Source organism: Zingiber officinale, chromosome 6B (genome assembly GCF_018446385.1).
Source record: "Zingiber officinale cultivar Zhangliang chromosome 6B, Zo_v1.1, whole genome shotgun sequence".
In the NCBI taxonomy this organism is placed as follows: Eukaryota; Viridiplantae; Streptophyta; class Magnoliopsida; order Zingiberales; family Zingiberaceae; genus Zingiber; species Zingiber officinale.
The window spans coordinates 129,785,457-129,809,172 of record NC_055996.1 but is presented as its reverse complement, the minus strand read 5'-3'; the positions used below and the strand labels follow the sequence as shown (position 1 = coordinate 129,809,172).

Here is a 23,716-nt window from a genome sequence, read left to right as displayed (position 1 = left end):
TCTGGGCTATAAATGAGTATTAACTCTTGTTCTTGTACTAAATGTTACTTCTGAAGTCACTAAACTCACCAGAATAGCTAAAATATCAATTGATATCTTTGATAATATTGGAAACTGCATTCTATTCATTCTCTACCATTCTAAACACGAAATTTTTTTAGAAATCTCATTCTTCTTTAGAGGACCCTTTTCAAGATAATCTACTAATTCAGATCTCTTAGTTTCCGAAATTTCAACTTTTGTACAATAATCATCAAAATCAAGAACTTTGTTGACTTTTTCTAGCACTTGAAGAACCAAAACTCTCAGACTCAGATAAATGAGGTGCTCCTTTATTAGTTTCTTCAACAACATACTCCTCATAAAGAGAATTAATTGTCTCCTTAACTTTTGAGATATGCTTAGAGGCATCCAATTCAGAATAAAACTTAGGAAAGCAAAATTCAACCGCAAGCATTTTTTTGGTTGGATCTAACACAGCAGCTGTAGCCATCAATAAATTACAGTCACCCCAATACAGTCACCCCATCAACAAATCTTTATGTTGTGCATAAATATCCAATGCTGACTTTATTTTTTGAACTTCTTGAAGAAATAAATTTGAAGTAGGATACTCACTACCTAAAATAATGTGTGTGGTTGTCCAAAAAGCCTCTAACAATGAGCAAATCTTTTGAGCTTTATTCCGTTCTCCTTCTTGAGGGCAGCAACCATAAAAGGGATCACGTTCTTTGAACATCTTAAAAGCTTCTTTGAACTTGAGTGCACAACTTAACATCTCAAAAGTCGAGTTCCACCTGGTTTTGCAATCACGAATCAATTTTTTATCCCTCAACTGTAATTGTTGCACACACTCTGCAAATTGCACATGTCTTGCCTCTGAACGATTTACATATTCTACACTTTTCCTTATATTACCAATAATATCTTCAATCTCCCTCAATCCATCTTGAATGCACAAGTTCAAGATATGTGCATGATCCGGCGATAAGAATGGGGGACCCACAGATGGGGTCCCGTCCGAGCGGAACCAGAGATTACCCAGCCAAAGGTTTGGATGTCAGAGACCCACATCAGCAGCAGGGGAGCGCCACGTGCCCAGCGTCCGTTGGTTCAGCATTCGGACAGGATCAGTGCACAACAACGAACATGAAATAAATTTCCTTCACATGCCAATGTTTTTTACCTTTGAATGATATCTTTCATATATCGAATAGCCAAATCATTACTTGAAAAATTATCAACTGTAATAGTGAAAACCTTGTTTTCAATGCCCCACTCTTTCATACACTTGAAAATGACATTGGAAATTTGAAGACCTCCCCTTGGTGGTGAAATGTTAATAAAACTTAAAACTCTCTTTTGTAAATTCCAACAAATATAACCTTAATTAAACTAGTTCGAGTATTGAACTTCAGGCAATTTGTTGTAATCCCAACACCATAGATAGGAGTGTTAAGAAAATATCGATTGTGTCATTTGCTAAGAATTTTAACCTTATGAAATAATGTTTGCCCAAACAAATTTAACACATGATACAGATTTGAATTGAACAAGACTATTCGTACCAATTCCAAATCAGATTTATTTAGGTTTATAAAAAGTATAAAAAATTAGCCACCCTCATATAATTAGGTTAAACAATGAGACAATGATAATCATAGCACGAAAAAACAAGGATCCATAAGTGAAATTATGAGCTCAGTTTAAGATTAAAAGTAATGCTACCTTTGTACCACCTGTTATCAGGTAGAGACCAATCACTTTGAGGTATTAATTCACCTTTTCTTTGTTATCAGATGATTATCCTTCTATCTACTTCAAGCGTGGACTTTATCAGAACAACAAAAGAAATTTGGGGGATTCGACGGTAGAGTTTGGACTGTGGATCTTTTGAATGACCAAGTTTGTGCATCTATGGCATCAAGAAAAAGGAAGAAACAAGAAACGCATAGAACATAGTGTTTTCCGAAAACTCACCAAAAAAAATGCATGCAAGAGGTTTGCTTCCGACTGAGGGTGCGGCTGAGACGCTGAGTAGGCACGGCGGCAACTCCTAAGTAGGCACAGCGGCGACTACTGAGTAGGAACGACGGTGACTGCTGAGTAAGCGGCGATGGTTGAGATTTGAGAAGGCGGCGACGAAGGGTGAGGGTTGAGAGGTATGAGCGTTGAAATTAGGGTTGTAGCTAAAATATGATATTTGGGAACTTAGGAATTAGAATTTAAGAATTGGATTTAGATTTTAAAATTAAACTTTTAAAATTTACAGTTTTATCTAGTACTTATCATTAATTATGTAATGGCACTGAACTTACTAATGGTTACATGAATAAATAAAAATCATATATTCTACATATAGCCTGGCTCGAAAAAGCTTGACAAGTCATCGAGCCAGTATTATTGCAGCTTGAACTCGGCTCGAATACTAAACGAGCCGGCTCGAGCTTGGCTCGAGCTCGGTCAAAATCAAGCTCGAGCCAAGCTTTGACCGAGCGGCTTGACTCATTTGCAGCCCTAGGTGAAAGTTCTGGTGGTGAAGCCAGACAGATGGAAAGTCCTAGTGAGTGAAGCTAGACAAATGGAAAGACATGGTGAGTGAAGTCAAACACGTGGAGATCTAGGTGGGTCAAGATTAATTGGACACCTAATGTTGAAAAGTCCAAGTGGGTCAAAGGATTGACCGGACACTTGGTGAAGAAATCCCAACAGGTCAAGGTTGACCGGATGCTAGGTACGAGGAGTTCCAACAGGTTACAGTTGACCAAATGTTAGAATTGGGGACCCTAGACTTGAGTTAAGCAAGTCAAAGGGAAGTCAATCGAGCAACCGATCAATTGAAGGTGTGCTGCGAAGAAGGTTGGCCCAATCGATTGACCAATCGATTGAGAAGTGAAATCGCGAGCACAGAATGCTCCCCAATCGATCGGCCAATCGATGGGTCCCCAATCAATTGGTCAATCGATTAGGGCAAGTTTTCTCATACAGACGCGAGAGCACAGAAGAAGGCTGAATCGATCAGTCGATCGATTCAGCCTCCCCAATCGATCAGTCAATCGATTGGGAGAAGACCGTTACGTTGGTGAGCGTCTTCCTCGCATCTCTTCCTCTCTACTTCTTGCGACAATTTTTAACATGTTCACACCAGATCTTGAAGCTTCTTAAAGTGAAGTGTTGCTGCACTTCCAAGGTCAAGAGGCGTTCCACACAAGGAGAAGCAAGGTAGGGTTTTGTAAATCTTGTAAGATTTGTATTGTAAGAAGCTTGTTTTTTTTTCTTCTTGTATTGAGAGGTTGTACAAGGCTTCTCCGCCTTCTCTAGTTACCGAGAAGGAGTGTTTTATTAGTGGATGAGTGAGTGAGGGTCGGATCCTTGGATTAGTCACCTCTTCTTGAGGTGGATACAAGTAAATCTTGGCGTTAGCATTATGAGTGTGCTTTGTGTGTATTTCCGCTGCATATCATCATCATCAAAGCAAGGCAATGAAGCGCGACGAGTTATTCACCCCCTCCCTCCTCTAGGTACAAATCGACCCTAATAGATTGACCAAACAACATCGGATTGACATGAAATAGCTTCTATGTGTTCGTCTAGTTCTCTTGATTATATCTATATCCTCAAACATCAATTCGACCTAATATATTAAGAGCAATAATTGTTTGAACACGAATTAATTTTTTTAATACATTTGTGTTCAAAAAATCACTACTCTCAATATGTCCAAAAATAGCTAATGGACCAAATATCTTAGGATTGATATGAAACTAGTTCATATGTGTTTGTCTACTTCTCCTGATTATATTCATGCCCTCAAATATCAGTTTAACCTAATATATTGAGAACAGTAATTTTTTGAACATGAATATGTTTGAAAATTTTAATTTACGTTAAAAAATCATTGCTTTTAATATATTGGGTCAAATTAATGTTTGATAGCATGGATATAATTAGGAGAACTAATCAAACATATAGAAACTAATTTCATGTCAATCCTAGGTTGTTTGGTCTATCAATCGATTTTGCCCAAAATTAATTTGATTAAAAAATAGTCAATTGATTTTTAAAATCAGTCTATTTGCTCAAAAATTTAAAATTTTGGCAGACACATCGATTCGACTGGTAGAAAATATCAGTTAACTAATTTTTAAAAATAAAATTGATTTAACTAATTTTTTTATCAGTTGACTGATAGGAGTAAAATGGGAAGTGGGTACATGATTTTGTCATTTTAAAACTATCCTATGAGATTTAATAATTTTGATATTTTATCGGTTCAATAAAAAGTTGGAATTAAAAATAAATAAATTTGAGTTGTGGGCCACATGAGTGGGAGGGCCCACTTAGGTGTTAATTTTTTTATTATTATTTTCAAACAGTTGAATGTAATCGTTGGTAATTAATTATATTCAACGTTCAATTTTTAGAACGTTGGACAATGGTCATTTTTTTCTTTTATATATACATAATTTTTTCATTCATCTTTTACTTTAAAAAACCACTACGTATCCAAAATTTAGAGAGAAATGGAGAAATTTCGGTCATTATTTTAAGGATTTGTTGAATTCTTCAAATATTGATGAAAATTTAAGTGGAAAAAATTCTTGAGTTCGTCCTAATCTACAACCTCCTTCACTTCCATTTCTCACACAACAACCATAAAATTTCTAACTTTTTCCATTCCCACCACCATATTATCATAATTTTTTAAGTTATCCAAAATTTTCAAGTAGCGACCCTCAAGCTCCATTTTATACATGTCCCCATAATATTGGCAAAATAACTAACATTTTATGCAAGCTCGATCTCATGAAATTAATCTGCTTCAATCATGGAGATTCAATCAAATGAATTGAGAATAGCTAGTGTTGATGCAAGTGATAGTGATAAAGGTATAGAAATATCTCATGCAGTCCCTAATTCACAATTTCCTTCATTTTCATCTCAAATAAGGCTTGATAATATTATTTTTTATCAAACAACTCAGACAAACAACGAATCAGATTAAGATCATAGCAAGTGAATAATGTGGACGGTAGCAGATGATAAGCTCCTAGCAGCAGCATATACAATCATGAGGGAAGATTCAGTAGTTGATAATATTCAGAAGAGCGAGGTTTTTTTGGAAACAGGTGGTGACATACTATAATATCAATCGATATAAGGAAGCTAAAATGCGTATTGAGGATGAAGCAAAATCATATTAGGCTTTAGTAAAAAAGATTGTGAATAGATATAATAGAATCTATAATAAATGATACAATGATTGACAAAGCAAATGGAACGACGAGGATTTGATGGTATAGGCTCACGAAGAATACAAGAGTACTTTTAAATCTATTTTCCAATTTGAACATGTGTGAATGATTGTGAAAGATAATCCAATGTACACTCCTCAATCCTAAGGGTGGCGGGCTGCAAAGAAAGTAAGGATATCAAAATCATCATATGTGCATACTAACTTTTCAAATCCTAACACAACCATGATATGGATGATAGAGAAGTCTAATCTCATCCAATGAGACAGAAGACAACAAAGAAGAAAGACAAAGAAAGAATGAGCCTAATGGATGAATTGAATAAGGTTGTGCAACAATTAGCAACATATTTGAAAGAGTATAATAATAATAAGAAAGTGGCCCAACTCATCCAAGCACATCAACTCCTTATAATCGACATAGAGGCCTGATAGATAAACAACTTTAGAACCATCTAGTGATATATGAGCAACTGAAGAAAAGATTGATATGTAGTGAAATTATTTATTTTATTAACTAATTATAGTTTTTAATTTCTATGGTTTATCATTCGTTTTATTAACATGGTGGTTTGTAGTTTTATATTTCAATTTTGAATTTGTAAAACATTTATATTCATGTATATTGTACTATTTTTAAAAAGATTGTATCTAAATAAATATTAAGTAAAAAATATTTAAGAAAATATTGATAAAATATATTATATTGAAGAATTAGAAAATATAATTAATTTTATATAAAGGTAAAATTAGATATAGATTAATAAAATGATCGTGAAACTCATAAATATTTAGTTGGTGAAATATTTGATTATGAAATTAGAGATATTTGGAAATGAAATATTTGATGAATGAGACTCATAAATATTTGATTGTAAGATTTGGGATATTTGAAAAGTGAGATATTTGAATGATGATGTAGAAGTGGAGACTACAAATATTTGAGAAAAATCCCCCCTCCTATTGTGGATGTTCTTAAAGTAGTAAATGAGTCCGAATAAATTTGATATTAGATTTGATAAAATATTATTTATATTTATTTAATATATATATCATATCAATTAAATGAATAAATTTGAACAATTCGAAAAAATTTAAATATGTAAATTACTTTTCCCCCCCCTCCCCTGACACGCGCACCTCCCTCCACTCTCTCTCTCTCTCCCCCTTTAAATGTCTGTTTTGCCCCTTTATCTTTTTTGATTTTTTTTTTAGTTTTATTTTTAAATTTAATTTTATTTATTAATTTTTTCATTCATACTTATATATTTTTAAATTTTTATTTAATTTTAATTTTTTAATCAATTTTATTTATTATTTTTCATTAATACTTATATATATTTTTAATTTATTTAGTTTTATTTTTTAATTAATTTTGTTTATTATTTTTCATTAATACTTATATTTTTTAAATTTTATTTAAGTTTTATTTTTAATTAATTTTATTTATTATTTTTTTAATATTTATTTAGTTTTATTTCTTTAATCAATTTTATTTATTATTTTTGAAGAAGGTTGGGTTCAAGTACGATTTGAGCTTATAGAAGATATTCAACAAAATAAGGATCTATATGATCAACTTTATCCAGATTCAAATTTGGTAATCAATCTATTATTCTCATTGAATTATTTCGAGCCGTAGGCACCAGAAATATATTGGATGGACGCTATGCCTTTGGGAATTGTCATCGCATCAAGGTACAATCTTGTACTTCATACATTTGGTGAGAATATTGGGAGTTGTTTTACTCACTTGTCATTAAGAACTCTTCTAGTTTCAAACCAAGAACGTTGAGAAATAGCTATTGCTCATGTTGATAATCACTTCGTACAAGTTTTTTTACATCCTCATTATCCTGTACCACCCATTCCAACTTGGTGGTGGCAACATTCATCGTATGAAGGTAAAGGATGAGCAACTCGTTACAGGACAAATGTTTATTTGTGGTACGAAGTAATAGGTGCACCACCACCAAACGCGTCGGGAGCAGAATTTGGAGGCAATATTGATTAAGATTTCTATTTTTATATATTTTCATTTTTTTGTATTATTACATGTACTCTTCATTTGAAAAAATTATATTTGTTCCTAAATTATGAATGTGTTCATTATTAATTGTTAGCATTTTTGTTAGTTTTAAATATAAAGTAAAAATAAACATAAATTATAAACATATAAAAAAATTATTAAAAAAAATAAAACGGATAAAAAATGATAAAAAAATTGATTAACAAAAAAAATCAATAAAAAATAAAATTTAAAAAAAGCAATTGAAAAAATTACAGTATTATGAAAAAAATAATAAATTAAATTAATTAAAAAATAAAAACTAAATAAAATTTATATAAAACTGAAAAAATAAGTATTGATAAAAAATAATAAATTAAATTAATTAAAAAATAAAATTTAAAATATACTGAGAGTTAATTTTAAACAAAATTAATTAAAAAATTAAAACTAAATAAAAATTAAATGAAATAAAAAAAAATAGAAGAGGCTACGTGCGTCCTTTGATAGGGAGAGAGAAGAGAAGGAAAGAGGTGTGTGTGACAGAGCGGATGGGGGGACTTAACTTGATTATCTCATTAAATAAATTTAAACATCATAAAATTAGACTTGGCTTGATTGATCATCTAATAGCACAGCATACAGCCACGTTTACTACTTTTTTACTTCTGATTCGTAAAGATCATAAGATCATACGATCAATATGATAATCTGGATTGTGATTTTACAGACTGAGAATAGGACTCTCCGACTAATTTTCTTTTTTCTAAATAAAAAAGAAAAGACAATGAATTTCCAAGTTGTGAAAAGGGCATGGAAACATAGTCTTGTTTATTTTATTTCATTTCATTTCATTTGTCAATTAGTTTCATTCAAAAAAAAACAAACTTTGTCATCTGCACGAAGAAAAGTCTACTCAGAAGTATTCTTGCGATAAACACGGCATAAGGAACCTCAATATATAGTCATGGAACATAAGATAGGAGATTAGTCTATATATTCTAAATCACTCTGAGATTAAGGCAAAAAAGAACACAAATCCTTCTCACCAACTAATAACTAACTCACGTTTGTTCGCCAAATTCAGGTGCAAAACTAGCTGATGGAAGCCTTTAGTGGTCGCTGAGACTCATACTGCAAAAGGATATTGAATCAGAACACAATATAAAGATGAGGAGATGAGCTTGCAAAGCAAAGTCAAAAGTACCTTCTTGCGGAAAGAATCAATTTCATCCTGTGTCAAAGCATCCTCCCCAGCATTTTTATCCCACCCAAGAGATTGTAGGAAGGCTTCTTCTTCCGGGTCAATGGTGCCATCCAGACACAATTTAGTTTCTTCTTTGTCAACATACAGTCTACCAGTCCCATCAGTAGATAAAAAACCTTCATTCGAACAATTTCCACTTTCTGTTGAACAATCCAGACCTTGATGATAATGCTTTTGTATATTGACAAGTGAATTGCTTTGCAGATTCTCCATTACATCAATGGATTCCGAGTCTGAAATAGAGCTTGAAGTAGTTAATGATTTCTTCCTCAACAAATTGAAGAAATCATTCCTGTTCTGAGCGCGAGAAAGGAGTTTTCTTTCCCCATTGGAGACCTGTGTGAAGGCGCCATTCTTGTCATCAACTCTAAGCTTAAGATCAGCTAGGGTCTTTGGAGGAACTGCAACAGATGGAACAAACCCAGCATGATCGATAACTTTGCTAACACTGGAACCATCTTTGGCAGCAAGCAGGATGCTATTCTTCTCTCGGTTAAGAATTTGAAAGTTTCCCGCTTGAGATGTCTTAGTAATATCAGACCTAGATGGTGGCCGACCAGCAAGGTTCATCTGCTGGCCAACCTTAGTAAAAGAACTTAAATCCCCACCTCTGCCTTTGGCAGTTATTATTTTTGTCTTTTCTGATAAGTTAAAATTCTACAAACGAAAGCTGAACATGAGAATGCAAATAATTGATCAATAAACAGAACACCAAACAGTTTCCTAACAAAGATTAACTGCAAAATCAACAAACTAATATATACAAACAGTAATTAATTTACCTGGGTAGTATGCGTGGAGTAGCCTTACACGAGTTAAATGGTTTAATACGGTGTGTGTAACTGACCTCAAACAGTTGGTAAACACAAGGTGTAAGGTCTTACATTGGAGCAATTCAAACAAATATCCAACACCAATATCTTGACATGAGTCAACATAAGAGAATGAAGACCACAAACAATTAAGATCTACCATTTAAAATATATTATAACATCTATAATTTGTCAGTCTAGGTGGTTTAGAAAGAAACCAATCAGGACAAATCTAGTATGAGCAATCAACATCATATAATATACATACTTTCAATGTGATTTGGCAGCAGCAAGGGAAGTGTAATTGTTGTTTGACAAATGGGAGAAAATGATCCAAGTGAAATGTGAGCATAAGATTAATCTCATTGTTTGAGGTTGTAAGAAGACTGTGCGACCTTTAATTTCAATAGCATAAGAGTGAATAAAATGAGAAAAAAATTGATTTCAACATAGTAAAATGGGATACTTGTATCCCCAGACATAAAATTTAACATTCCTGTAAATTTACCAATGGCCAAACATGTTAATCTTGCACAAATATTCCTTGTATTATGAGGAATCACATTCTAGAAACGTATTGCTCATTCATTCCATGAACCAAATATTTGGAAGAAACTTTTAGCAATTCTGATAGAAATTCTTACTAACATAAATAAAAAAGAACAAAAAATTGATAAGCAACGAGGGAAAAGATTCCATACATACAGCAACTATGAAACTAAGAAAGCAAACATTTTACCATGAGGCAGAAGTTAGGAAGTTATTTTACCAAGGATTTCGGCAGTGTAGGTGTCACAGGAATCAGCTGCTTGCATTTTTTCATAGCCAGTTCTTCAATCCTCTGAGTGTATACATGTCATGTCAATAAAAAAGAACATGCTCTGAACCAACTGACAAGAGGAAACAACTACCGCATTTTAACATTACCTGAAGATTGTTGCCAACCAATGATGGAGTATGCGCTAATGTCTCTGCCATAGTGCTTTTAGTTGCAGATGCTACGTCATTTTCATTAGTTTCAAATTTTACAGGCGCTTCTGCTAGAGCTGAGGTTCCAATTATGAGAGGAGTGACAACCTGAAGACTGTGGACAGCAGTCTTAGGACCCATAGATAATTCGGCATCTGCATCTGAAAAGCTCTGCCTCCTTTTAATTTGAAGTGATGGAAATTCCTCTCTTTTAGGTAAGTTGAGTTGCCTTCCTGTGACCATAGAGTGGGAGCGTCTCATGTAATCTTTTTTAGCTCTTACTCTAGATGAATCATGATAGTCGAAGCCATTGTGAATCAAAGATGACCTATTTTCACGATTAAGGTGATCAAAATTCTTCTCCTGGTTGTTCTCACGAGACCTTTGGAAATTGCCATAAGTCTGTGTTTTAACAAAGCTACTTCTATCCCGATTAATAGAACTGTTAGAACTCAAACTCCTCAAATTCCTATCTTGGTCTCTGATTAATTTATCCCTTAATCCAAACGCCGTACAATTATCACCTACAGGAACGGCGGATGACTATGATAAAAATTTGCTGTCTCAACACTTGAAAGAAATAACACAATGAGAATCACAAAGAATGCAGAAAAAGAAGTACCTGGACGTTTGGAAGTGCTGATCCGCAGGGCGTTGTTTGAACTGCTCCCATTTGCTAACTTGTACCATTGTGGAACCAATGCAGGCTCACTTCTCTCCATTTATAGTATAGAACATTATCTATAGACAGAAAATACCCTCTTATCTATCGACAGCCTATACAACCAACTCACAAATCAAAATAGTTTCTGTATTAAACATGCTTTCAAAAGATCATAGAGTACTTGGCCGAAAATGAATTGCAAATCAGCATCATCAGAAGACCAATCTACCAAACCCTTTAAACCCGCACACAGCACCCCCTCCAGAGAAGCACTTCTCTAGAAAGATCCAGCAGTTTAAAGGCTAAAAAAATCTAAGATTAACGGAAAAATTGCAGCGAAGTCCAAACCCTAAAGGGGAATTCAGATCGATGAGAACGAAGAGGAAATCTCAGTGCATGGAGGAGCAATTCCACAAAGCCATAGTCGATTCGATTTGGGTTCAGCGCGGCGGCGACAGGGGCGATTCGTGCGGCTTATCAGGAGAAGAAACGGAAGAGCTCCGACTTCTTCGTTCTCACTCACACACACTCTCTCTCTCTTTCTCTCTCTCGATCGAATCAAAATTGAAACGCTCGTTCTCTCCGGGTTTTTCTTGTTGGCGTTTCGGTGTTCGCGAGGGAGGCGAGGGAAATGGCAACTGGCAAGGCGTGGGTCTTCTTTCGCTGTTCCGTTCTCGACGCCTCGGTTTTCTCCGTCGGATCGGTTTGGTTCGCTTCCGGTCGGGTTAACCAATAAACGTGGGGCCATTTACTAAATATCTCATTCAAATTTTTTTTAATTATCATTTTTAATTGTTTGGTTCGGCTGCCGGTCGAGTTAACCAATAAACGTGGGGCAATTTACTAAATATCTCATTCTATTATTTAAAAAAACATCATTTTTATTCAATTAAAACTGGAAAAAAAAATTACTATAATGAATCCTCGAGACTTATATTCAGGCGCATATATATATATATATATATATATATATGAACCGGTCGAGTTAACCAATAAACGTGGGGCAATTTACTAAATATCTCATTCTATTATTTAAAAAAACATCATTTTTATTCAATTAAAACTAGAAAAAAAAAATTACTATAATGAATCCTCGAGACTTATATTCAGGCGCATATATATATATATATATATATATAATTGTTATACATTCTATCCTACGAATTCTTACGGACTGACTGTCATGTCACCTTATTTAATTTTTTAATACAATATTTTCTCTCTTTTTTTTTTTTGTTTCTTCCTTCGTTCTCGCTACAGACTCACCACGCCTCGCTCGTCACCTCGCCGCACCTCATCACCGCACCTTGCGGCGCCTCATCACCTCTACCCTCCTGCGATATATGAAAGGACGGTGAAGTGATGCTGCTCGCCATCATCCTCTCTCCTTCCTTGAATCGGTCCTTTTTTCTTCCTCGCTTTAGGGTTTGATATCAGATTTGCTTTTCGATGCCTCACTGCTCCCAGCTTTGGATCCTCTTCAGTGGATTTGAGGTCAAGTATTGCAGATAGTAATGCATTCGTCCGCTCTCGATCGATATGCCTTTTTTTTTGGGGTTTTGATTGTGGTACTGAGAGGATGATTGCTGCAGCTGTCCGCTCTCGATCGATATGCCTTTTTTTTTGGGTTTTTGATTGTGGTACTGAGAGGATGATTGCTGCAGCTTGCGATAATGGATGCCACGCTTTCTGCTGCTGGCAGATGTGCTTGTTTGACAACGAGAGAGAGCACGCCTGTCACGTTCAAATTCCGGCGTGGTCGCGTCCGGAATCCATCGTGATCGTCGCATGCCCAACACGCACTACAATAAAAATAATTTTTCGCAGCTTGCTATTAACGTCGCACATTAAAAGCACACCGTTAATAGTATTATTAACGACGTGCATGTTGATGCGCACTGTTAATAATATAAACTAAAAGAAAAAAAAAATTGCATCCAGATATTAACGGTGCACATTAAAAGCATGTCGTTAATACTATAAATATTTAATAACAATAACGGCGTGAAAAAATAGACACGCTGTGAATACTTTTATTTATTATCAATAGCATGTAGCATGCTGCGATTAGTTTTTAAAAAAATTAAGAAAAGACAATAATAAAATAAATTTATCTTTAAAAAAATAAAAAAAATAAGAAAACGTAAGTAATCGTTGGTTAAAAAATAAGTAAAGAAAAATTAAAGTAAAAAAATGTAATAATAATAAAATAAAGTTATCTTTAAAAAAATTAAATAAAAAACACATTGATTAAAAATGTAAGTAATCGTTGGTTAAAAAATAAGTAAAGAAAAATTAAAGTAAAATAAAAATGTAATAACTAAATAAAAAATACCATTAAAATCAAAAGAACGCACGAATTGTATTAGGTTAAAAAAACAAGTCGAAGCCGCTCGAAGCCATCGCCTCATTCCACAACAGCTCTCCGCCTCTCTTCACTACCGTCACCGGACTCCTCTCTACCTCTCCGCACTCACCGTCACCGGCCGTAAGACTCCTCTCTGCCTCTCCGCACTGACCATCGTCGGCCGCACGACTCCACTCTATCTCTCCGCACTCGTCGTCGTCTGCCGCAATACTTCCATCACTCCGCATCGTAGGACCACAGCAAGAGTAAGCAAGCCCTCTACTAACCACTCCACACTCTGCATCAAGCCAAAAGTTCAAAGCCAAAGGTAACCCTAATCTCTAAGTCCCTAAACTTATTTGGGCGACAATGTTTGATGCTTTCATTTTTTGTGAACTTTGTTCGACTTTGATTGTTGTACACTTAATTGCTCATTTTAGAAATGGATCAAAGATTTTTAAATGCTCTGATTTAACCGAATCGGTTAGGGATGATCAATTATATAGTATGGTGGAGGAGTTGAATTAATAATTATAATTTCACATCCTCTTTTTGTGAGCGATCTAAGTAAAAGATTTTTATAGTTTTGATTGCTTAATGCTTCGATTTGTTGTCACCTTTGCTCTACATCTTGTGTTACATGCATAGAATTGACTGAAATGCACGTTGATTAGCTTAGAATTAGAATTGAGTACTGATCTTGTGTGTTACATGAATATATTAATACAATTCTATTAGTTATGTCACCCTTGCTCTACATGAAATGCACATTATTTAGTTTTTGGCACTGATATATTTTGTTTGATCTTTTGACACTAGTATATCATTTGAGATAATGATTGATACGGGTAACAAGAATGAATGGACGCAAAAAAAAAAAAAAAGGAACCTAGTACTCAAACTGTTGGAGAGAAAATGGTACACATGTCCACTCATTTTAGATTTCTTTGACATTTTATTCTGCTGATGTTGTTTTTCATAAGCATTTATACTTAAAATCTCTATTTATACTCTTACCATTGTCTCCGTAATATCAACTCTATAAAAGATGGTTCATCCATTGTAATTACAATATATTATATTTTACAGCCTAAAATGTTTTTTCTATACCTCTTTGTACATGTGTTCAAGCTATTTTTTACTTGTGAGTTGGTACATGTGTTCAGTTTCATGACTATCCATCTATTAGCTGCTGCATGTGCAACATTAGTATTTTTTTCAAAAGAAACAAAACTTATTAATCAGTACTATTGTTTTGATCATCTGTTTCCATCATTACAAAATGATAGCAATAGATTGAGTTGTAGCTCAATGATTGTTGCTATAGATTTCTTATAGTCATGTACTGGTTTAAAAACAATGGCACCTTCTAGCTGATATGGATCCTAAAATAGTATTGAATAATTATCCACGTGTTAGAAGCATAAATAAATATAAAGATAATACAATGTATTATAAGGTGATATCTAAATGTCTTTACATCATATATGTTGACATAAGTAGAAAATGAATAAGAAAAGTCATAACTTCACCACTTTACATTAGTGCATATGTTGACATAAGAAGAGAATGAATAAGAAAAGTCAAACTTCACCACTGTTATAACTTCACCACGTTCATACATTATATGTTGATTTCATTGAACTATATACATTATATGTTTGAATTACATGCATTACATGTTGATGTCACCCTTATAGTCATTTATTATATTAATGATAATATATTGATTTTTTTTTTGTTGCAGAAAAAAATATTAGAATGTTCATCCGAATCTCAAAATACAACTAATATTGTTGATGATGCAATTAGCATTGTGTTTGGCAAGGAAGCTCAAGGTAGAGTGCGCAGAATGGACTTTGGAGTAACACCATCGAAAGTTGGAGCTTCTGTATAACAAAATGGAACGGTTCAACAACTTCAAACTATCGTACAGAATGTTCAATAACAAATGCAAGAAATGAGGCAACAAAATCAACTAGAAATGCAAGAAATGAGGTCAATGTTTTTACAAAGTATGAGGCAACAAAATCATCCGGAACAGGTTAGTAAATAAACAACATATATAAAATAAGTTTGATATGTACACTTAAATGTTTTTGAATTATCATGATGACATTGTTTGACACTATTTGATTATAAAATTAGATTGCTAGTGGTGGCATTTGTAGTTGTATTGGGAATGATTTTGGTAGCAATAGCGATTCCAATATTGGTGCAAAAAATAATGGTGGTTTTGGTCATGCTTTCCAGGTAATTATCATAAAATTATGTATTTCTAAATCACAAAATTGTTACAAAAATATACATGATTGAAGTAATAACTTTGTATTATTTATTTGCAATCAAATTTGAGAAATGTGAGTCATGGAGATATCTGTGCTAATACTAAATGTAAGATGCTTCATTGGTCTGCCGATGAATTAGTTGTTGCAGAAGGTCGAATTGCATCCACGGATCCAAACACAAAAGTGCATCATGTTATTCTTGGTGGATCATGTTGGAAAGTTTGGGTTGATAAGGTTTTGGTGGAAAATGTGGACCTAATTCGACCAAATGATGAAAATGCAGTTTCTCGATTATGCAATAGGAAGCATGGTCGCATGGTTGTCTAAATTTATAGTATTGTCTGATTGATACATATTATACTAATTTGTGTGGATTGTAAGTTTAATTGTTATGTAATTGCTAGTTTGTTAGAGATTTCACATCTTGTTTTAGATCTTTAGAGTTTATTGGTATAATGAAAAACTATGACTTTTATGAATTTTGCATGGATTTGATTTGTACTAAATTTGTTGTAAAATTTTGGTTTATTATTTTCGTCAAATTAATTTATTTTAATATAGTTAAGACCATCAACAGCGTACGTTTGCATGCCGCGGAAAATATTATTCGCGGTTGCTTTGCGCGCTGCGGAAAAGATTATCCGCAGCGCGCAACACATGCCACGGATAATATTATCCACAGCGCGCAACGCATGTCGCGGATAATATTTTCCGCGACATGCATTGTGCGCTGCGGAAAATATTTTCTGCAGCACGCAAAGTACGCCGCGGATAATTTATGACTTTCAACAGCTTTTAATTGTGCAGCGCGCAATGTGCGCTGCGGAAAGTGAATTTGCGCACTGCGAAAAGCCATTTTTGTTGTAGTGACGGCTCTGATCACGCCGGATCGCGGCTAGAATCGAGGCTCGGCCTAGCGGGTAGCCGGCGGCCAGGAGGGTGGCCGGAAGTCGAGCGGGTGGCCAGCGGTGACGAGGTGCGGCGAGGCGCGGCAACAAGGTGCGGTGTGCATGCAACGAGAACGAACAAGCAGAAGAAATAAAAAGCGAGAACGAACATGCACGGCAACGAGGTGCGATGTGCATGCGCGGCGACGAGGTGCGATGTGCATGCGCGGCGACGAGGTGTTGGGTAGGATTCCAGTCGAATGCCCAACACGGACGCGCGTCCGGATTCCGACATGGTCACGTCTGGATTCCGGCGCGGTCGCGTCCGGAATCCCTCGTGATCGTCGCACGCCCAACACGGCCATGATCATGGCTGGAATCGAGGCTCGGCCTAGCGGGTGGCCAGCGGCGGGGCAGGTGGCCGACGGTCGGGCGGGTGGCAAGCGGTGACGAGGCGCGGCGAGGTGCGGTGATGAGGTGCGGCGAGGTGTGGTGAGTCTGTAGCGAGAACGAAGGAAGAAATAAAAAAAAAAAAGAGAGAAAATATTGTATTAAAAAATTAAATAAGGTGACATGGCAGGTCCGTAAGAATTCGCAGGATCAAGTTCGTACTATAACAATTCTCTCTATATATATATACCCTTTGATCGATTTTTTAAATTTTTTTTTATTTTTTAGCCGAGGTAATTGATCTAGGGACTTCGATTTTTTAAATTTTTAAACCCTAAACATCCTAAATATATATATTATATCATGTGAACACCTAAAAAATTTTTAGTTTTATTTTTTTTTTAACTTGAATATTATAACTCAATCCCTATAAAATTTAATTGGCTTAATCCCATAGCTAAAAAAAATAAACAAAAAAAAAATCTGTGTATTTCATTTGAGGCGCCTCAGGTATAAACGAGTCTACATTATATCAAAATATTATATTATATTATATATATAATTTTGACATGTCGAATCGCACATCCATTAGCATTTTGTTAAAAAAAAATATTTAAATCTTTTTTAATTTAATATTATAATTCAACAACTAAATTTTAAAAATAAAATTTAATTAGCATAATAGGAAGTTTAAAAAAAATGATGTGGATGTGCACTATACACACCTCTGGGCACTTCAAAAAAAATTTTGTTTTAATTTTTTTCTTTCGCTTAATATTATAATTCAATCACTAAATTCTAAAGATAAAATCTAATCGAGAGCTTAACAAATTGAAGTATTCACAGGGTGTATAGCATAAGGGTGCCACAAAATATATATATATATAGCGACTATCGTGTATACCTCTCACATGCAAGAAGTGTCTCCCATGTGAGAAGACCACATAGTGGTCACCAGCCGAGGTACCTCCCATGTGAGAGGCGCCCACGATTATCGCTAACCATAAGCACTCTGACTAAAAAACCTATATATATATATATATATATAGCGACTATCGTGTGTGCCTCTCACATACAAGAAGTGCCTCCCATGTGAGAGGCGCACACAGTGGTCGCCAATCGAGGTGCCTCCCATGTGAAAGGTGCTCACTGTGATTGCCAACTATGGGCACTCTGATATATATATATATATATATATATATATATATATATATATATATATATATATATATAATTAAAAATTTGATTAAATAAATAATTGATTAACATCTTCCTCACTAATTTATATAGGAGTATCTTAAATTTTATATACCAATGAATCATAATACTATTTATAGTTTGTTTTTGGCAAAAACAAAATAATATAATGAATTCCGGAATACATTTGTTAAATCACAAATCCTTGAGAACTTCAAAAAATTTAACGACTAACTGTAGCTACAATCAAATGTAACTAATATGACATAACAAATTGTAATATGATCTACAAGCTTTAGTGCTGTGGCCTCAAGAACAACCTAACCAGTGTGGTGAATGCAGTAGCTGTGAATAAGACAGATTAGACAAACAGCCTGAAGAAAAGATTTGAGAATCAAGGAATGAAATTATCTTTGATCAGCAGAAGATATGCAATGCAATCATGCCTCATGAACATTTAATTAAATTTGTCCCCTCGGATGGGTCTAATAGTTAGCGCATGAGATATTGTCATAATAAAATCTGGGATTCGAATCTCGATAAAATCGAGATAAATACCTCCCTCATGTACTAGTCATTATTCCAAAGATTAATAGCCGCCCATGAATTACCTCTTCCGTATTGACTTTAGGACCGGTTGACGAACTTTAAGCTACTTGAAGCCACACAACAATACTTTTGAGCACAAGATCTTTGAATTATGGAAAATATCTTCCAGGTTTCGTTGATCCAGCATAAATATCTTTGAAGTAAATGCATAATAGACAAAATTCTACAACAAAGTAACAACATCAAACTAACCTATATACCATGGAGAATAAGGAAATAGGTCGAAGCAAGTGGAGGAAGGGGAGGGAGTGCTACAGGTTGCCACCGCTCTGTTGCCAGAGGTTGATGATATCTGTGGCCTGGTTGAGGAAGATGATCATGCGCTTCTGCGAAATCCAAGGCTTCTCCTCGATCTTGGTTTTGAGCTCCTCCCACGCGTCCTTTCGCGGCCAGAAGAAGTAAGGGCTCAGCGGTATGGTGCCGTGGCCGGGAATCACCTGGTCGAGCGCCAGTCCGATGTTCTTCTCCATCCATATGAACCGTAGAACCAGCCGCGGCTTCTCTATGGGTTTCACCACCACGCCCTCCATCATACGAAACCAAATTAATTTACAACGGTAACCGCAGGAAGACGAGATCTAAGTACACAACTACCTGTTTCTCCGCGGATTGCTCGCCGTCCTCAAATTGGTCAACATCCGACGAGGCTTCTACGACCTGAGCGGAGGCGGAGGCAGCGGCCGCCGACAGTGTACGCCGCTGGAAACGTACCCTGGCCTTGGATTCGGAAGTAACGGTTGCTCCGCCGGCGAGAGAAGGGAAGAGAGATTTGGGGGATGGAACTCGGCCATGGCGCAGAGCGGGAAGGATGGGTTGGGCGGTGACAGGGCTCGCGCACTGCATCTTCCCCGCCAATCTCTCGCTGCTCCGTTCTCCCCTCTCGCTGGCGAGTTTCACGCCCTTCAGATCTCAATTTGCTTTGGATAAGGTCCGAGAAATGTAATGGGCCGGTTCAAGGGCTATTGATGGGCTGGCCCAACTTATATTCCCCCGCACACAAGGCCTCCAGTGCCACAAGCTCCTGCTCCCCTTTGTGGATTGGCCTTGCGTGGAAGATATGAGATTGATGAGGGTGGCGGATCGAGATCGGCTGTGGACACTACGTCGCAAACCCTAGGCCAAGTTGATTCATAGTCTTTTGTGTTTTATTCTTCACTTCTTTGGCTGTCTACCTCCTTAGGAAAGTCGCGCTTTCTCATTGCTGACAACTGACATCCATCTTCGTATTCAAGAGAAGTTCCAGTTTCACAGGTATTGTCTGTGTTCCTTAGAGCTGCAAGTTTCACATTTTGTTAATACTGTCTTCTGAGTGAAAGAGTGTCTGTTTCTGTGATTCAGCAATCCAACATTTTTGGAGTCAATTCATGCATCATTAAAATTTGATGTCATTCACTGGCCGTTTCCATTTTATGGCAAGTAGACAGCTTCTTCATGTGCAAGGATGGTTTCCCACCTATGCTAACTTTGATACTTGCTTTTATATAGGTAATTTCATCTTGAACACATCTGGCATTTAGATGATGGAAAGAATAAAGTTTCCTATATTGTTAGACCATAGAGGATCAAGAAGGTTTGTTTGTCCATTTATCAACGGATAAGATTATATCTCATGAAGCATTGTACTAGAAATCACCTTCCTTTCACTGTTTACAAAATGATTCTTTTGGTGAGATATATTTTTCTTGACAGTTGATTTGTCAAGAAAATATGGAACTATACAAGAAACTAAAACCAAGAAAATGTGGAACTACACAAGGAGGCCCATCTGATTCTATTTCACTCGTGTGCATTTGCACACTATGTACTTACAAACTTTGCACAAGGATTTCTCCTTTAATTGTTAGGTTTATGAAACTAGGGAAGGGGATGACATCGATATAGGCTTTAGTTTTAGTGTCACCGACGAAGCATATATGTGCATTCTCCTCCAACTAAGCCAGCCATGAATTGATGGAGCACAAATGGATGAAATTATTGCTAACAAAGAGGATGATGTTTCACACCTTTGATGAGGTAGGCAAACTTCAGGTTCGCCATAGATGAGATTATGGTTTTCTGAATGGTCCAAATATAGAACCCCAAAAATGGTTGACATACTTCATGATTTAATATTGTATGAAACATAAGGAATCTGTTGTCTCTAGGAGAATATGAGCAAAGAAACAAAATAGTTATAATTGACTTATTGTTCATTCTAGTAAACAGTGTCAATCCTTAGTATAAGTTAGCAATACCTCAAAACACCAACAATACAATCTCATCAAAATTTGTTAAAAAAAATTGCCCAGTGTTTGATAAATAGGCTTACAAAATTCTATCATATTGTTGTTCTTGGTCCATTCCAATTTCCATGAGCATGCTTTTTCTTTAGATTAAAATAAAGTGTACATATAAATAAATAGGTTAAATAACACTATTTTATGGGCTGTTGTTTGTTTAGTCAATTCAAGGATTGCTCCTCGGTCAGTCATCCTACAGTCCAAGGTTTCACACTCATGAAGACCGATTACTCTGAGCCTCTTTGGAAGTCAAAAAAATAATCCCTTTTAAGTTTTACGCCACCTTGCATGGTGAAAGGATTAATTTTTAACACATTAAGCATGTGCCTCCTGCTAGGACCATGAGTCTTCCAAACCTGATTAAATCAAAGAATGAGAACCAGTAGGCAATTCGATCAAAATGCCAATGAATTGATCGATTCAGTCTGAAAGACGGGAAAGATAAGGACTAGACTTAATCCACCAACCATGGTAGACATTGCACACCAACATGAGGCATATTTGGTTTTATTAGAAGGTGGCATTAATTAACTAGTAGCAGTCAAACTTTTGGTAGGTGGAATTTCTGGATTTTAGTGTCCCAAATGGACAAGATCTACTTAACTAACTCATTCTTCTTTCCCATTGATTAATCCCACCAAGAAATTGATTTTCACAGGCAGTTGATACCAATTTTTTTCTTCACTATTGGATCTTCTAAATGTTTCGTTATCTCAATCTTCTTCTTACTTGATAGTGTAATGTCACTACACCAAGAACACCTTGCATATTGAATATCTGATCCTAAATTGTCATTTAGAATAGCTTAACATTCAAATGATCTCTAAGATTGGATGATATCGTGAATGAATTAAAGGCAACCCTCTTTGGATTTAAAGCTATTAATTGTCTCTTTGATATTAGATAGCCCAACTATTCCAATGGAAATCTTCTTTGTATGTCATGCGAATTGTATACTTTAATGAGTTCTTTATGTTTTCTAGATATTTAAAAAGGTAAATATGAGATCAACACAGTTTCTTTAATTCAGATAATCTTCTTTTACATATAATATATATATGCTACCAAAGACTTGCATTTACCATGCACATTATCCTTCACTGTGAGGATTAAAAAACTGGAGGAGGTAAGATTCCTCCTCATGTGTTTTTGCTTATAACTAGTCAAAAAATTGCTCCTTTATTTTCCTCCAGTCATCATCATGCAGCTCATGCTTTCACACTCTTGATGACTCGTTGACTCATGGTTGGTGAAAGTTCAAAGAGAAAACAAGAATGAGAGCCAAACTTCACAATTTACTGATCACAGCACCAAACATATATTCAGACTGGAGTTGAACAAGGGCCACCTCCCTTTGGTTGTCTGGGCAGGCATGGAGCTTGGCATCATACACAGGTAACATCAAACGGAATCAGTTTCAAAGTTAGGACTACAAAATTCAATTTTTCCTTGGGGCCACGTTATTTGCTGCATTTTATTAAAAGGAGATTATGGTTGTCATATTGTGAGGAGTCAAAGTTTGGGTAGGTGGCATCCATGCTTGGCTGTATGTCTCCCTAATTGACTAGTTAACTAACTTAGTCATCTATCCCGTTAATCTCGGGCTTCAATTTGTCGTGCCCGACTAGGAATTATTAAATTGAATTCAACTAGAAGTAGATTTCAGTTTTTGTTCATGTTCTTTGATCTAGGCTCTTTATTTTATTGGCACAACTGTGACCAACTGTTACTGAGGAGCATCATAATACCAACTTAGTTTTGATAGTGCACACCAGGATTGTGGTGATTGAGGGCAAAATTGTATCATTGTGGAGCCTGAGAACATCTACTCGTAGTTCAAGCTGATTGGTTAGATCAAGATCGATATGTTATGATATCGACATTTATCAGCCAGAAGGGATAGTTGCAGATAGGACTAATATGCTTGATTGGCAGACGAAGCTTATAGAGCAGGGGCCTTTTCTTTCCTACGAAAGAGATCTCTCTTTTCCTTTTTTTTGATGTCATCCAAGTTAGGTATGTGTTTGAATGAATGTCAATATGTCATGGAGAACATTTTGTCAAATTAAGATGTCGATACATAATCAAATTTGGACTACTTCTCCGTGACATGTGTATCTTTAGGAGGCCAATGTGTGTGAATCTAAGCATGCTTTGATCGAGTCGTTCCTATCGACTAGGGGCTCGATTATGCCCACTCTCACTTTGTTCTTAGTTAGATGAGCCCACACTTTTTGACCATTATAAAACCATCAATTTCAATTAATTAACATGGATGTCACTAATTAATCAACATAGAACTTGCCACGTGGCAGCCTTTGCCATCACATTCATATTAGGTACAATTAATATGTCCATTTCATTCATTAGCAACGTGAAGATTTAGCATATTAGTCGAAGCGCAGTCCCCTCGGGGTGATGTGATGATTAAAATATAAGATGTTGTTATATGAGGTATTGGGATTAAAATTCAGTATATCCGAGCATGTCTCCTCCCATGTCTTGTCACTTGTACCAATGGTTAGTAGTCATCCGTGATTTACCTCCTCCATGTTGACTTAGGGACGGGTTGGTGGAGGTGTTGGGGGCGAGCGAATCACCTTTTACCACATATTAGTCGAAGTGTAGTCCTCTTGGGATGGTGCGATGGTTGAGGCATGGGTGTTGTCATATGAGATCTTGGGGTTGAAATTCAGCGCGTCTGAGTATGCCCTCCCCCATGAGGTTTCGTGATTTACCTCCTTC

The 23,716-nt window shown here is 35.7% G+C and overlaps 2 protein-coding genes across 4 annotated transcripts; both read right to left on the bottom strand.

Moving 5' to 3' along the window:
- Positions 1-8,165: 8,165 nt before the first annotated feature.
- Positions 8,166-11,668, bottom strand: LOC121989508. Of its 3 annotated transcripts, XM_042543597.1 has the most exons (7): positions 11,323-11,667; positions 11,156-11,251; positions 10,933-11,051; positions 10,269-10,834; positions 10,111-10,182; positions 8,470-9,186; positions 8,166-8,396 (listed from the first exon to the last, which is right to left on the bottom strand). In XM_042543597.1, the coding sequence occupies exons 3-7, from the start codon at positions 11,030-11,032 to the stop codon at positions 8,358-8,360; spliced, it is 1,494 nt and encodes a 497-aa protein (XP_042399531.1). In that variant the 5' UTR covers positions 11,033-11,051; positions 11,156-11,251; positions 11,323-11,667; the 3' UTR covers positions 8,166-8,357. The 3 variants fall into 3 exon arrangements, with proteins under 3 accessions (XP_042399531.1, XP_042399534.1, XP_042399533.1); XM_042543600.1 differs by having other exon boundaries at positions 10,933-11,251; positions 11,323-11,668; XM_042543599.1 differs by having other exon boundaries at positions 11,156-11,667.
- A 7,107-nt stretch (positions 11,669-18,775) lies between these two features.
- Positions 18,776-22,743, bottom strand: LOC121989507 (30S ribosomal protein 3, chloroplastic-like). The gene is made up of 2 exons (XM_042543596.1): positions 19,287-22,743; positions 18,776-19,216 (listed from the first exon to the last, which is right to left on the bottom strand). The coding sequence occupies exons 1-2, from the start codon at positions 19,533-19,535 to the stop codon at positions 18,944-18,946; spliced, it is 522 nt and encodes a 173-aa protein (XP_042399530.1). The 5' UTR covers positions 19,536-22,743; the 3' UTR covers positions 18,776-18,943.
- Positions 22,744-23,716: the final 973 nt, after the last annotated feature.

Bases quoted from the DNA above. Each gene is read 5' to 3' on its own strand.
- LOC121989508 (XM_042543600.1), bottom strand. From the start codon at position 11,032: ATGGAGAGAAGTGAGCCTGCATTGGTTCCACAATGGTACAAGTTAGCA. The intron at 10,183-10,268 runs GTAATGTTAAAA...GTATACACTCAG, and splicing joins TGGTTGGCAACAATCTTCAG to AGGATTGAAGAACTGGCTAT. The intron at 9,187-10,110 runs GTAAAATAACTT...TTTCGTTTGTAG, and splicing joins CTACACTGCCGAAATCCTTG to AATTTTAACTTATCAGAAAA.
- LOC121989507 (XM_042543596.1), bottom strand. From the start codon at position 19,535: ATGCAGTGCGCGAGCCCTGTCACCGCCCAACCCATCCTTCCCGCTCTG. The intron at 19,217-19,286 runs GTAGTTGTGTAC...CGTATGATGGAG, and splicing joins AGCAATCCGCGGAGAAACAG to GGCGTGGTGGTGAAACCCAT.